General features: G+C 35.2%; 1 protein-coding gene across 7 annotated transcripts in view; it reads right to left on the minus strand.

The window, feature by feature from the left end:
- Window positions 1–846: 846 nt before the first annotated feature.
- The window catches only part of ABHD18 (abhydrolase domain containing 18), a 28,927-nt gene continuing 14,319 nt past the window's right edge, over window positions 847–15,454 (minus strand). For 6 of the 7 annotated variants that reach the window (XM_032224384.1, XM_032224378.1, XM_032224382.1 and 3 more), the window contains 7 exons: window positions 15,148–15,175; window positions 10,211–10,349; window positions 9,029–9,118; window positions 8,341–8,442; window positions 6,040–6,409; window positions 2,035–2,197; window positions 847–1,236 (listed from right to left, as the gene is read on the minus strand). In XM_032224384.1, the coding sequence (XP_032080275.1) occupies window positions 1,185–1,236; window positions 2,035–2,197; window positions 6,040–6,409; window positions 8,341–8,442; window positions 9,029–9,118; window positions 10,211–10,349; window positions 15,148–15,175 (944 nt within the window). In that variant the 3' untranslated portion in view covers window positions 847–1,184. The remainder of the gene's footprint in view (window positions 1,237–2,034; window positions 2,198–6,039; window positions 6,410–8,340; window positions 8,443–9,028; window positions 9,119–10,210; window positions 10,350–15,147; window positions 15,176–15,454) is intronic. The other variant, XM_032224385.1, reaches the window with a different exon arrangement.

Below are 15,454 nucleotides of genomic sequence, written 5' to 3' on the forward strand. Positions count from 1 at the left end.
AGGCCAATGTTGATAACGCAGTCCAGAAGTTCTCTCCCATTCGCCAAAAGCGCCAGTTCTCACAGTTCTCACAGGCCTCCCAAGTCCCCTAAGGTCTCCAAAGTAAGGCCGAAATGCCGATAAGGCCAAAAACGCTGCAGCGTTGACGAGAGGCCGAGCCAAGCAGGGAAGGGGGGACACCCCAAAGGCTGCGGCGGCGATGGGAGGCCAGCCGCCCGATTCGTCCAACTCTGGCAACAGCCCAGCTCGGCAACCTCCTCTCCGGGGCAATGGCAATCAAGAAAAACTCCCAGAGGCTTACCACAACGAGCGGACAGGGTCGGAAGTCAGTGCCGCCGCTAGAATCGCTGAAGAAAACGCCGCCGTTGACCATGCAGCGAGGAGGCGGGCGCTGCATAACAGCCGCTCGCCACTGCCCAGCACCACCAGGGACTATCCGAAGCCACCAGAGCGGTCCCCCTCCAGGTGAAAACGCCGCCCTTCCCGGCGAAACGCAGGCAAAAACGCTGCTCCGCTAGCTAGGAACCGCCATCCGCGGAGGGGGGGGCACCGCCCAAAGGCCGTCCAACGCCGTCCGACACCGCCGAAGCCCGTCCTAAGCCACCTGAAAAACGTCTCTCCAAACAAGCAACCCTCCAGGATGTCTTAGATTCCTCTCACCCCAGTTCTCCCTTTTCAAAGGTCTGGTGATCGGCGGAGGCTCAGTCTAGGCTATTTTGTCTCTCTTCCAACCTGAGCGACAAGCTCAGGCAGCCATCTTCCATAGCACATGCGCAAAGATTCAGCCTAATTTATATTATTATTTTTCCTTTTAGGAACTAGTATTAAATTGCTGTAACACAATACTCCTAATTCTTTGGCTCTTTATAATATAGTAAAACAAAAAGAAGTGTGCAAGTTGAAATTTAAAGAATTGTCAATATTGAATTGGTCTGTCTTCTGTGGATGTATAAACTTTCCAAATCATATTTATTTTTAATCAAAGCATATTTTGCAGATGTAAGACACCAATATTAACAAATTTTGCTAAAATCACTTTAGCACCACAAATCTAACTTTAAAAAGTTACATTTGATTACAATCTTGTTAGGTTTGTTCTATTCAATGACTTACAGATTGCCAGTTCATGGGAATGGATCCACACAAGAAAATGAAAGTACGTGGAACAATTCAACAGAAGATGACTATGCCAAATATTTCTGAACAAAACGTTCAAATGCATCATATATGGCTTGCCTAAAAGAAAAAAAGATTGTACTAATATAATTTAGAAAATGATTTCTATAAAGCTTTATTATTTTAAAAATTCAACTTGAATGCTGACACTATAAACTATAACTTCATGGTTCATTATCAATTTTCATGGACAAATTATAATTCTACTTGCAAAATGGTTTATGCACCTTAATATTAAGTACCCAAGTGAGCCTTACCCCTGAAACTAACTGTAGAATGTCATAAAACATTTCCTATGGTCAATTGATGATGCTTGACTGTGTTGTTAAGATATTTGACATGGATTGCTTTCAAGCAGATACATCTTTGATTGTCTCCCAGAGTTTTTAAGAATCTTTCCAAATACATTATGAGCTCTGCCACTGTTGAATCCATCGAGAAATCTGATATGGAAATATCTCTGATGACTCAATGGGTGATGAATTATCTAGTAGAAACTAAAACCTAAAAGTTCATTTTCAATTATATCTCCTTTTACACCTTATTGATCCTTGGGGATATCCTACTTTCTGCATAATGACTTACAGATTGCCAGTTCATGGGAATGGAAGGCGGCTTTGTGTTTATGGCATATACTTTGTAGCATCAAAAGTCTCTACACATATCTGTATAAAGTATTTAAAAAAGTATAGTAATGTTATTACTGTACGATTAGAGCTATTAATGCTCTGTGGAGTTTATTTTGTAATTAATTGTGCTAAACTGATTTTGAATGTTTAAATAAGCAGTATACAAATAATTTAAATTATTTAAGCAGCAGCTAGACTTGATTTTCAGTGCTTACTCTGAATTACTAACCTGAACAATCCTTGTTTGAAGAGATAAGCACTAACATGACCTCCATTCAAGTATCGGACTTCACATCCTGGCCAAATTTCTTGAAGGCTACGCACTCCAGTTCTTGGAATATAGGCATCTTCCTTAGCTTGGACAACTATAATCAGTGTGGGGTCAACTGGAACTGAGAACAACCATTTATTTGAAGAAAAATTTATTAACTTTAGATTTAATATAACGTTAGAAATGTTTGTTGCATTACAAAATAATTCAATGAACACTCATAAGTACACCAACAGGTGGCAATATAATCTTAATAACTGCATAAAGCTTAGATTTGTATATAGTAGTATTAGAAAGTGTGAATCAGAAAAGTTTCTAACACTAAAATTACTTAAATTAAACCAGTTTTCTTCCTACTGCAGAAATAAGTCTTTATATTCCATAAAGTATTAGAATGGGGCCAATAGTGAAGCAGAGACCCTACAAACTGCCCTAATCTATTCAATTATAATTTCACATGCAATATTAATGATATTACATTTATGTAATAATTAAATATAATCAAGCATGAATCAAATATAGTTTTGAGGTTGTCCTATCTCTTGTTTTTTGAAGTATGGTACACATGTCATTCAAATGCCATGTTGTAGAAAAAAATGTGTTATATCATTTCCATACACTGTAAAATCAGTTGCATAGCTCTGTTAACATTTTGCTACTCAAATCTGAAAGCAAAACATTGGTGATCTCAGCTTTGCATCAGTGGAACTAATAGGCCCTAACTTCACTTCCAGGGATATTATCTACTCAGTATTATCTTTTCCCAAACTCTGCATTTGTTTTTTCAAATCTTCCAAATGGTTTAATTATTTAATAAAATTGCAAAGCTGAAATTCATCCTACATTTAATCTTATTTAAAAGAAATCTTAATTGTGGTCAAAGCCTAGTATATATAAAAACTAATTATGCTCTGGTTTTTTCTTCAGACTATATCAATGTAAATGTACATAAATATAATTACTTTACATTTTGCATTGTAATGCAGATTACTATATTATATAGTTAGCAGTTCAAAGAAACATATATATATATATATATATATATATATATATATATATATATATATATATATATATATATATATATATATATATATATATATATATTATATATTATATATATACAGTTGCAAGAAAAAGTATGTGAACCCCTTGGGATTATGTGGAGTTTTGCATGAATTGGTCATAAAATGTGCTCTGAACTTCATCTAAGTCACAACAATAGAAAAACATAGTCTGCTGAAAATAATACTACACAAACATTAGATGTTGCAATGGTTTAATTGAACATAACATGTCATTCACAGCGCAGGAGGAAAAAGTATATCAGAATGTTGAATGTTCTTGAAATACAAACGAAGGATGTCAGAGATGAAGATTTTCAACTTGCTGACATTCCGGGCAACTGGTTTACCTCTGAGAGAGAAAAAGATGGAATGTCTGAAGGGGGGGCAGCCACACAGAAGATTTACTTCGAAAGACAGAGCGTAGGAGGAGTGAGAAGCATTAAAGAATTTATACTTTATGAAATATCATCTGCAAAACTTTTGATACCGCCACTGAGAATTAAAGACAAGCTGAAAAAGGAAACAAACGGAGGATGGCAGCATTATATGAGAGGCACCATAAGCAAAAAGGTACAAAGATTTTTTTGTATGGACTTGCTCATAAAGACGTTTGGAGAACTCGACCCACGAATGGCAACAGGATTAAGGAGGTTTTGTTACTGGAGAGAGACAGGCTGATAGATGGAAGAATACAATTCAAAACTAGCTAAACCTAATTAAATTCATTTGTAATAGATATAGTTGAATAATAATTGATAATGATAGTAATGTATATAATGTGGAGTTGATATGATAAATAATAATTGGATATGAGAAGGGAAGGTTAGAAATATTTTTGGACCATGTATAAAGGTTATTAATCACAATAATTATTACTATTAAAAAATAAAATAAAACTATATACAGTTAAATCTTAACTAATATGGGGAAAATGCTATGTTATACGATATAATTACATAAAGAAAGGAGAATGATAATAAACTATATACATGGAGGATGGAATTTTTGGTATTAAATATTATGGATGTTTAGCTAAAACAGGATATGAGGAGTTGATGTTAATGGAGGATTTTATAAACAAGTAAATGAAATGCTAGCATGTGGTTATGGATTAAATCTTTGGCATAGTTAAGGATGAAGGATGTTTAAACAACTGTAGTCAACTAAAAGTGGAGGTATGATGATGTTAATATAGTAAACATTTGAGTTAAGATATTTGAATTAATATGAATTAATGGAAGAGATGCACAAAAACATGTTGTAACCAGCTGATATACTTTTTTATAACATATACTTGTTGTGGTTTTTTTTTGTTTTTTTTTCTCTGCCTTTTTTTTTTTTTTTTTGTGTGTGTGTGTGTTTTGATTTTTTCCCCCCACTGTTGTGGGCATGTGTTCTTTATGTAACAAAAAAATAAAAAAAAATTATTACAAAAAAGAATTGTTGACTTGCATGAAACTGGAAAGGGTTACAAAAGTATCTCCAAAAGCCTTGATGTTCATGTGTCCATGGTAAGACAGACTGTCTACAAATGGAGAAAGTTTAGCACTGTTGCTACTCTCCCTAGGCGTGGTCGTCCTGTAAAAATGACTGCAAGAGCACAGCGCAGAATGCTTCATGAGGTAAAGAAGAATCCTAGAGTGTCAGCTAAAGACCTACAGAAATCTCTGGCACATGCTAACATTTTTGTTGACACATCTACAATAAGGAAAACATTAAACAAGAATTGAGTACATGGGAGGACACCACGGAGGAAGCCATTGCTGTCCAAAAAAAATATTGCAGCTTGTTTGAAGTTTGCAAAAGAGCACCTGGATGTTCCACAGCACTTCTGGCAAAATATACTGTGGACAGATGAAACCAAAATTGAGTTGTTTGGGAAAAACACACAACACTATGTGTGGAGAAAAAAAGGCATAGCACACCAACATCAAAACCTCATCCCCACTGTAAAACATGGCGGAGGGAGCATCATGGTGTGGGGCTGCTTTGCTGCCTCAGGGCCTGGATGGATTGTTGTCATTGATGGGACAATGAACTCCAGGGTTTATCAAGATATTTTGCAGGAAAACGTACGACCATCTGTCCACCAACTGAAGCCCCGCAGAGGATGGGTGATACAACAGGACAATGACCCAAAGCATACAAGTAATTCAACAAAAAATTGGCTTCAACAGTACAGAATACGCCTTCTGGAGTGGCCCAGTCAGAGTCCTGACCTCAACCCGATTGAAATGCTGTGGCATGACCTTAAGAGAGCGATTCACACCAGACATTCCAAGAATATTGCTACACTGAAACATTTTTGTGAAGAGGAGTGGTCCAAAATTACTCCAGATCATTGTGCAGTTCTGATCTGCAACTACAGGAAACGTTTGGTTGAGGTATTGCTGCCAAAGGAGGGTCAACCAGTTATTAAGTCTAACGGTTCACATACTTTTTCCTCCCTGCACTGTGAATGTTTACATATTATATTCAATTAAACCATGGCAACATCTATGTTTATGTAGTATTATGTTCAGCAGACTGTGTTTTTCTATTGTTGTGACTTAGATGAAGTTCAGAGCACATTTTATGACCAATTTATGCAAAACCCCACGTAATCCCAAGGGGTTCACATACTTTTTCTTGCAACTGTATAGATGTGTGTGTGTGTGTGTGTGTGTGTATGTCTGATGTCACGTACACTGGTGTGTAGAAAGATGTCTACTTTTGCTAGAAATAAATATGAAGGGCATAAGAGCAAATTCAAATGTAGAAGGTGTATACATATGGAAAAGACAACAGAAAAAAAGTGTAATAAAAATTATAAACAGTGCTCAGAGATAGAGAATTATTAAATAGGATTATAAATTAATAGCATAAAAATCTGAAATACTCTAAAATTAACATGTACCTGAAAAGTTAGCAACATGGGTACATTCATCCATTACTCCTTTCATAAATCGTAATGATTCCCTTTGTAAACTGTCATTTTTTCCACTTATCAGGTGATTTTGTTCACTGGAAAAGTTAGCACTATTGGTGCTGGTTGAAAATGTCTGGTTTATGCACTGCATTTTGGGTGCATCTTGCACCAACAATTCTTCCGTTGAGGAGCTTAGATTGTTTTTATTAGGACTAAGGCAGTCACCCACTTCTGAAGAAGGAACTTTGTTTCCGATATCTAGGTGCAGAATACCAGAGTTGAGATCCAGACAACTCAAGCTGTCCACACTGTTTGGAGAATCTTTAACAAAGTCTTGTCCCATCTTGAATGAATCTGTCTGAATAGAAATATTTATTAAATTGAAGCACTTTGGCATATTTTTCAATGTACTCTTTTCAATCAAACCTATATCTTGATGTTTTAAAATATGTAAAAACAAATTGATCTTTTGAATTACTGTATATACTCGAGTATAAGCCTAGTTTTTCAGCCCACTTTTTGGGCTGAAAAAAGCCGCCTCGGCTTATACTCGAGTCAGTGAAAAATTTGCCCGAAATGGAGGAGAAAAAGGGGCGGGGCCATGCCGCTGGGTGACACTCGTGAATGGCCCAGTGCCCCTGTGAGTTTCCCCTCCCTCTGTGTCAGTTTGCCGCGCAGTGCGCACCGCACCATCCCCCCTCCTCACGTTCTAATGTAATGCAGGGCTGTCTTACGATTCCCCTTCCTCCCCCTCCTGCCGCTCTGCAACGATGTCCCACCTCCTCCTTGTTATGGCAAGCAGCCACATAGCGATGTCCCACCTCCTCTGGTACAGTGATCCAATGATAGGAATCACTGTGCCGTGTGTCATAGGAGGCGGGACATCGCTCCCGCGGCTGCACGGGACATCATCATCACAGCGGGACATCAGCATCATGAGGTGAGTGAAGTATTTCATTGAATACACCGCTAGTTTACTGTTTTTCTTTGAAATAAATATTCAAAAACATTATTGGTATCTATTTTTATTTTTGAAATTTACCGGTAGCTGCTGCATTTCCCACCCTAGGCTTATACTCGAGTCAATAACTTTTCCAGTTTTTTGTGGTAAAATTAGGTGCCTCGGCTTATATTCAGGTCGGCCTATACTCGAGTATATACGGTAGATAATTTGATATGAGTCTTTGTCTATTTCAACTGAACACATGTCCAAAAGTTTATATGGATATTTATTTATTAAATTTGTAGCTTACATTTTTATTTTGAAATAAAACTCAAAGCATATTTTTAAAAAAGAAATATAAGCATTAATGTTCTCCTATTCATTCTAGTCTTCTTACTTTTATTAAAAACAATTTACTTTCTATTGTGAATGACCTATCAAAATATATAAATACAAAACAATACCATAAAATTACTGATAAATTATGATAAATTGCTATCATTCTAATATATATGGAAATGTCCCCATACTGCCAATCTATTTGATTACCTCTTAAAATAAACTGAGGAAAAAGAAGCCATCAGAAGTTTGCTACAGATTAATGGATTCGAGACACAACCCTGAAGCATTCTCCCAGCCATATATTATGAGAAATGTTGGTAACTCATATCAGTCATTTAGTTTTTTCTAAACGTATTGAGAATGTGGTGATAAATTTTCAAATACACATCTGCCTACTGAAAGGGAGTCATGTATTGATAACTTTGTAATTGGATTAACTTTCATGTTCTGAGTGTGGGATTGCCTTTGCAGATGTTTTGAAAATTAGCTGGCCCAGAAGGCAGCAATCAGACTATTAGCCAAAAATTTTCCCCCAATCCCACCCCTTCTATCAGAAAAGAACTGAGAATTTTCAAGTGGTTTTCTCCAACACCATTTTAATGTGCAAATTACTCGCTTTACTATTTATTTTACTAAAGAGATTTCAAAGGTTTAACAATTTCAATAATGCACACAGAAATTATCTTTGGTATGATAATTCTCTAAATAGTTATTCTATAAAATATATATACTTCTTTTCTAAATTAAAAAAAAATTGTAGCTAAAACATCTCAAGAGATTTTCAAGGATTAAGAAAACCTATTTGGATGGTTGTTACACATAAATGAAAAAGAATTTCTCAGAAGATTAATACAAAAATTGTGTTATAATAACATTGTGTTAAATTTTTTATCTACTATTGCATTAAAACAGGTCCCAGAAATTGGAGTGGAGTTACAGTTACAAAATTAAACCGCTCCCAGAAATTGTATAGCAGTTACCATTAAAAAATAATTTATACTCACTCCACAATATTCAAGCATTTGAATTATTTCTTCTTCATAAACACTCTGAGTATAATATTGTTTCTCTAGTTCCCGCCAATTCACTGCCTTGCTCAATACACCCTGAAATTAAAAGGTTATATATTATACGCACTATTTAAGAACCAGTTTTAATTACACCAGGGTTTTATTTGTTAAATTCCATCACTCTGAAAATGTTTTTCAATGACAAAGAAAAGGGTCAATAGTTCATGTGATTTCTAAGCAACAAATCAATTTGAAATGAAGGATTTGGGCAGGGATTTTAAACATTTAAAAAAAGATCAAAGCTTTTGTGAAATGGTGTCATAATAATAAGAAAAGGGAACTTATTTCTATGTTACAATTAAAAGAATATTGTAGATTAGTTTTTTGTCATAACAAAGCACTGATAATATTCAAAGTGTAAACACATGGACCTTATACATTAGGATGTGCAAAACCTTTGAAAAAAGGACTTAGCAACACATAGTAATGTATATCATGCATCTTTTTGCAACAGTAAAGCAACCTAGTTAAACAAATTGGCTGGGTGGACACGCAATGGAGTCAGGTTGTAGCAGTTATGAAGTATCTATTATTCTAAAAAAAGATATGGCTACTTTAATATTTCAAGCTGAAATATTTTCAAAGGATTTACATAATTATATACCAAATAAGAATGTAATACCGTAGTAAAAACACCAGAGGCTGTAGACCAGGACAGACAAGGAACTAATGGTAATGGTTTAGGCCAATTAGATACTGCTAATGATGCCATCTGTAAAAAAAAAAAAACGGGGTAATTTTTTCCATGAGTACAAATCAAAATATGAAATATTTTTCATAAATTGATAAAATTGCCACATAATTCATTTTTCAATTTCAGCTAACCATATCTCATATAAAGCCAAGCAATAGGATGTGAACAGAATTGATATTAATAGATATAGAAGATGCTATTTGAAAGTATATGAAATAAAGTAAATATTATAAAACTATTGAAGAAGTTTGTATTCCTTAAATGTACAAAGATTTACATTTGCTTTCTAAATATCCTTACTAAATGAGTTCCATATGAAAGTTTATATAAAGTCACACATGAATGTAATTTCATTTAAATTTAGAACATTGTATGATGCATTTATTTTAGGGATAGTTAGACAAGCTGAATAAGGCTAATCTTATAATTAATAATAATAATAATTAATATTAATATAGTAAACTTAAGGCTAAATAAGACAGTTATCACTGGCCAATTTGAAAATTTAATATGTTTCCTTGATAAAGACCAATGCTGTATAAATTACATTCACTTTAATTTGAAAAATTATATTAAAATATACTAATTATGAATCTATCCTTCCCATGTCAAACTCATTTTTTTTCTTGCTATTACCTAAAACAATAGTTCTTACAGGCTCTGGCAGTGGAACTGCAAATGACCCATAAAAATAGTTTTTTAAAAAGATATGTTCTTTACCTCTTAACTGCTTTGTTTAGAATTAGTCTACAAAACACTCCAGTCCTCACACATTTTTCAATATGAAAGGTGGATATTTCCGATTTAGTGTAATATGACACAAAAGAACCTAAGTACAATTAGGAATTAAGTTCCCCCCTGAGTGAAGATCAGCTTCTGGTGATAATATATAAACATATATGTTACCCTTTCACTTTTTTTGTTACAATACAAAAGTGATTTTAAATAGTCTTCTTTTTGGCAATTTTCCAATCTAGTCTATAGTCTGGAATTTCCAAGTAATCTCCATTCTAGTACTAGTTAGATTTGATTTTTTTTAATGATCAGACAAGTTCAGCTGGGTGCTACCATCTATTTCAATTAAATTATCAATTAAACACTGAAGCTTACGTGTCCTCCCATTGATATGCCAGTCATCCCGAGAGGTCCATATCCTTCTTTTTCCAACCAATGCAAGAGAGTTGCTGATTCTAGAACAAGAGCTCCTCCCATCACAAATAGATCAGACACATTTTTTAGACAGGATCTTCTTTCCTCCCAAGGAAAGAAAAGTAAGCTTACTTGTTTGAGGAAATATATTAACAGCAAATTCAAGTATATTAATTTATTTTATTAAAACAGGTTAAAAGACAATGTGCTAAAAATGCTTGTAGAAAGCTAAGAGACTATGATTTAATCAAGTGAAATGAACTACTGGTTCTGTGGGCATGGCTTGGTGGGCATGGCTGGGGGGGTCATGTGACTGGGCGGTTTGCACGAAAGAAGGAAGATGGTAACAGTAAAATTCAAAACTGTAACAATTAATTGCACATTTATTCAAAATCCAATTTAAAAACCTTTTTAGTTAATGTTAATTCAACAAAAATGTTTTGCTTCTCATCCAAGAAGTGTCTTCAAAGAAAAAGCAGAAAGTCCAGTTGCCTCTTGAAAATGCATCTTTCTCTACCAAAGAATCTAGAAACGCGATTGTGCAAAAGTTTCATAATAACAGTCTCCGAGTTGATGACCAGGACGTGATTGTCTTCAAAAATATACCTTCCCAGATGTTGAAAGCAAGAAGGGACTACACCTTTTTAACTAAAGAGCTTAGGAGTCAACAGATTCGATACAGATGGGAGGCCCCTGCCGGCATCACGGTTACATTTGAGAATCAAAGATTTCGTCTTAATTCTGTTTCAGAGGCTCAAGATTTCTATTGTAGGATTCTGAAGGCGGGACTTCCTGATGCGCTTGGAAGAGAGGAGAGACAAGCGGAAGGAGAAAGCAAACGGCTGGCCATGCGGCTGCAAGATGGAGGGGGTAGCCCCTCCTCCCTCGGAGAAGCAGAAGAACGCAGATCGAGAATTTAGATACTTCAAAAGACTTCCTAAAGTTGAGGACTGAATGGGGGTTTGAGACCTCTCTCCGGTAGAAAAAGTGGACTAATTTTTATCAGAAGGGAAAGCTGGGTGAAACTACTTTGAGCTAGATTCTAAAGTAACGTTAGCATAAATTTGATAGTGGTTAAAAGAATGCGGAATGATTTATGTTGTTTAAACTTTGTTAGATGGGACTATTTTAAAATAGAAGGTTAACTGACTCCTGCTGAAAGTATTATTTGAATATGATCCATGCTATTTAACTTTTATTTGAAGGGAAAGTTGGTTGTAATAGTTTTGAGTTACATTTCAAATAAACGCTAGTATAAATTTGATAGTGGTAAATATTAGACAAGCAAGAGATGAGGGTAAAATGCATGTGGAATGAACTACGTTATTTGAGGTAAATACCAGACAAGCAAGGGAAGAGGGCAAAATTTATGTTGTTTAAAGCTTATTAGAATAAGAAGCCGCTTGGGATTATTTTAAGATAACTGTAAAAAGAATGCGGAATGATTTATGTTGTTTAAACTTTGTTAGAAGCGACTACCTTAAAATAGAAGGTTAACTGATTCTTGCTGAAAGTATTATTGGAATATGTGGAATGATTTATGCTACAAATCGCTCTGAGTTATATTTTAAACAAATGGTAGTATAAATTTGATAGTGGTAAATATCAGACAAGTGGGGGATGAGGGTAAAATACATGTGGAATGAACTAAGTTATTTAAATTCTATTAGAAGGGGAAGTCGGTTGGAATTATCTTAAGATAGAAATTGATTCCTGTGTAAAGTAATATCTGATCTACGCTGCTTAACTTTACTAAGAAGGGGAAATCTGGTTAGATTATTTTGAATTACTGTTTGAAAAAGGGGTAAAGAAAGATCACTTACGTTGTTTAAATTTTACTAGAAGTGAAAGTTTGATTACTTGTCTGTAAAGTTATATTTGAATATATGGCATGAACCACGTTGCTTAAATCTTATTGGAAGGGATCATAAGGTTTAGGAAGGGAACGGGAGAGCCTACAGAAGGTCGGGGTAAATAGCAAAGAAGTAAGAGATGAGAATAAAATATAGATAGAATGATTTATACTATTTAAGCATAGATAAAGATGGGGGGCTGAGATCAACGCAAAGAGTGGTTTCTTTTTTTTCTTTTTTTTCTTTCTTTTCTCTTTTCTTTTTTTCCTTTTTTTTTTCTCTTTCTCTGCTTTTCTTTTTTTTTTTTTTTTTTTTTTGATATATTACTTTTATTTTTTAATCCATATGTATACAAGATATTTTAGACAGAAGGTAGTGCCAGGTGTGGGCCCTGGGAAGTCGGGAGGATTAGGGATGGGGATTGTGGGGGGTGGGGTGGGGGGTGTTAATATAGTTTTAATAAGAACAAGAATGTATTTATATACGGTGGTTCTTTTTTATTATTATTATTATTATTATTATTATTATTTTCCTTGGTTCACTTTACTTTTATCAGATCAAACAACACTCGAATAAAGGCATACACCAAGGAGGGAGGTAGAGGGAAGGAAGAGGGAGGAGTAAGGAAGGAGTAAGGGGAATGTAAGGAGTATGTAAGGAGGGTGTCTGGGGAGTAAGGGGAGAAGGAAGGTTTGAGGGGAAAGGGAAGTAGGAGGGGAGTGTTAGAGGGAGAAAGGAAAGTTGGAGGGGGTAGATGGGGTGTATGGAGGATGCAAGGGTTAGGTGGGGTTGTGAATGATGAGTTGTGTTTCCTTTTTATTTGTTCGTTTTATTCCCCTTTTCTTTTTTTTTTTCTTTTCTTATAGTAAATACCCTGTATATAAATGATTGCAAATGGAATGTGAAAATTGAATAAAATATTTTATACACGAAAATGCATCTTTGGGATTCTGAAGCATGATGAGATGACCAATTAAATAAAGTTTCATTTTACAAAGTTATTGTGGGCACATTGTTTGCATTGGTGTAATTAAGAAAGCACCAACATTTGCTTGAATTTTTTTATTTAAAAAAATCATTAAAGAACCATGGGGATGGAAAGGGAAATATAGACAATGGAGTCCAATCCCCTTTCTCAACAGATTGGAAGCAAAGAATAACTCTAGCAAAATGTAGCCTTTTACCTCTTTGGGGAATCATTTCCTTTTTTAATTTATTATTATATATTTTTTATTTTTCCCAATACAACTCATGCAAAGGGTCATCCACACATACATTACATTTTCCACACTTTTAACTTACATATTTGTGATTCCTTATAACTTCTTTAAGCTAAACATTTTTAGTACAAATCAACATATTGACATATATGTATCACTAATGCAGTTTCCTATCTCTTCCATTGACATAATTAACACTTTTTCATAAGTAAAGTTCAGTTGTCTCTCTCACCTTTCTTCCTCCCTCTCTTCTCCCTCTTTCTCCTTTTCTCTCTTCCTCTCTTTCTCCTCCTCCCTCTTTCCCCCTTTCTCTCCCTATCTCCTTCCCACTCTCCTTTCTTATTCTCCTCTCTCTCCATCTTTCTCCCTCTCACTTTCTTTCACCCTCCTCCCCTCACTTCTTTCCTCTTTCCCTCTCACTTCCTTCCTCTCCTTTTCTTCCTCTCTCTTTCCTCTCTTTCTCTCTCCTTCTCTTCCTCCCTCTGCGCCTCCCTCCCCCTCTCCTCCTCTCCTTGTGAAAAAAGAAATAGTTTAGAAAAAAGAAAAACTTTTTTCCCTCTTCCTGGCGGCTCTGTTGCCCCCCTCTCCCGCCCTGGATTTTAAATTGAATGCTAGGCTCAGCTCTGTAAGGGAGAGACCAGATGGAGGGAAATAGCTTGGGAAAAGAATAGATACCTTGGCTGGGGCGTGGGGGAGGTAGCTAGAATAGAAGCAAAGGAAGATTCACTGGGCAGAGATCTGATGGACTGTGTGGTTGAGATAAGCGAGAGAACCAGGCCGGAAGTGCTCAGCTGACTGGCGGCCAACAGAGCCACAGGCAGAATTGCACCCTGCAAGGGGGCCACCTCCAGCACTCCTCTGCCATCTCCCTTGCCTCTTAGCACCCCCCGCTGCCCCCCTTGCCTCTAAGTCATCCCACCGGGGCGGTACCATCCACTTTGGGAACCACTGATCAATAGAATAAGCCACTCAATAGAATAAGCCACTTAAACAAGATCTCAAAACAATATAATTGCTATTGATGGATAATAAAAGTGTGTTTTTTTCATTTAGATAAAGAAAGAATATACTGTATTGACATAGTACCTGTGCATGACAAAAGAAAACATTATGGACTTTAACCACATATAAGCCATAGAGTATTAATGTACTACGATTTTGAACAACTTTTGTCATGTTTTCGCAGGTAAATTACTATCTTTTCTAAGCAACAGTATAGCATGTTTGTTTTCTATAGGAACAATAAGCTTAACTGTACCTCTTCTAGGTTCTAATAGTGGATAGATCTGGTGTCTGAACAAAATCCAGCATTGTAGATGAAAGCACAGAAATAATAATTCTTGCAGGTCTGTTTAGAAACTGATTATTTTTGAATTTCTGTTACCAGTTTATTCAGCAGGAACAGAAAGGAAATCACATCAAGAACAATCATTTTTAATATTTATTATGAAATATAGGACCCACACATTTGAATCAGATCATATTTAGTTGCTGAGAATAAGTAAATTTAGGACAATATATTAAAGCAGAATCAGTGTCTGTAATACTGGAGCACTGGTCAGATCTGAAGAATCAGATTAAATATTCTGGCAAAAAATATTCAAAGTTAAAATGTTTCCTCAAATCATTTCATAGTCAAGCTCCAATAATGTGTAGTCGCTGAATGGATGAATTGCAATATTTGCATTATCTATTACAATGTCTTGAAATGCTTTTCCGTAACATGATCATATTTTATGCATTAGAATAAAATACATTAGAAGTAAAGTTTATTTCTACATACTGATAAAAGCTATTATTATGATTATGTAATCATAATACTTACAACTGATCCTTAGGTTTCCTGTACCCATGTACAGATAGATGCAAGTTAAAGAAAATATTGTGAAATATTTTGAAAAGTTCTTTAACATCTCTACTTATTTACTTTAAATCAAATAAGCCTCTTGTTAAAATAGTTACTTTAAGTACATTTAGTTAATGCAGTGATTGCTAACTCACTAGGATACAACATTTAATTTCCTTAATTTACACCTTTAAAAAATGAAGTGTGGGGATTTGCCATAAGGGTGAGCTGCAAAATGTCAATGCAAGACTCTCAAACTCCAGTTACTACTACATTCAGTGAATTT

Source organism: Thamnophis elegans, chromosome 9, assembly GCF_009769535.1.
Source record: "Thamnophis elegans isolate rThaEle1 chromosome 9, rThaEle1.pri, whole genome shotgun sequence".
In the NCBI taxonomy this organism is placed as follows: Eukaryota; Metazoa; Chordata; class Lepidosauria; order Squamata; family Colubridae; genus Thamnophis; species Thamnophis elegans.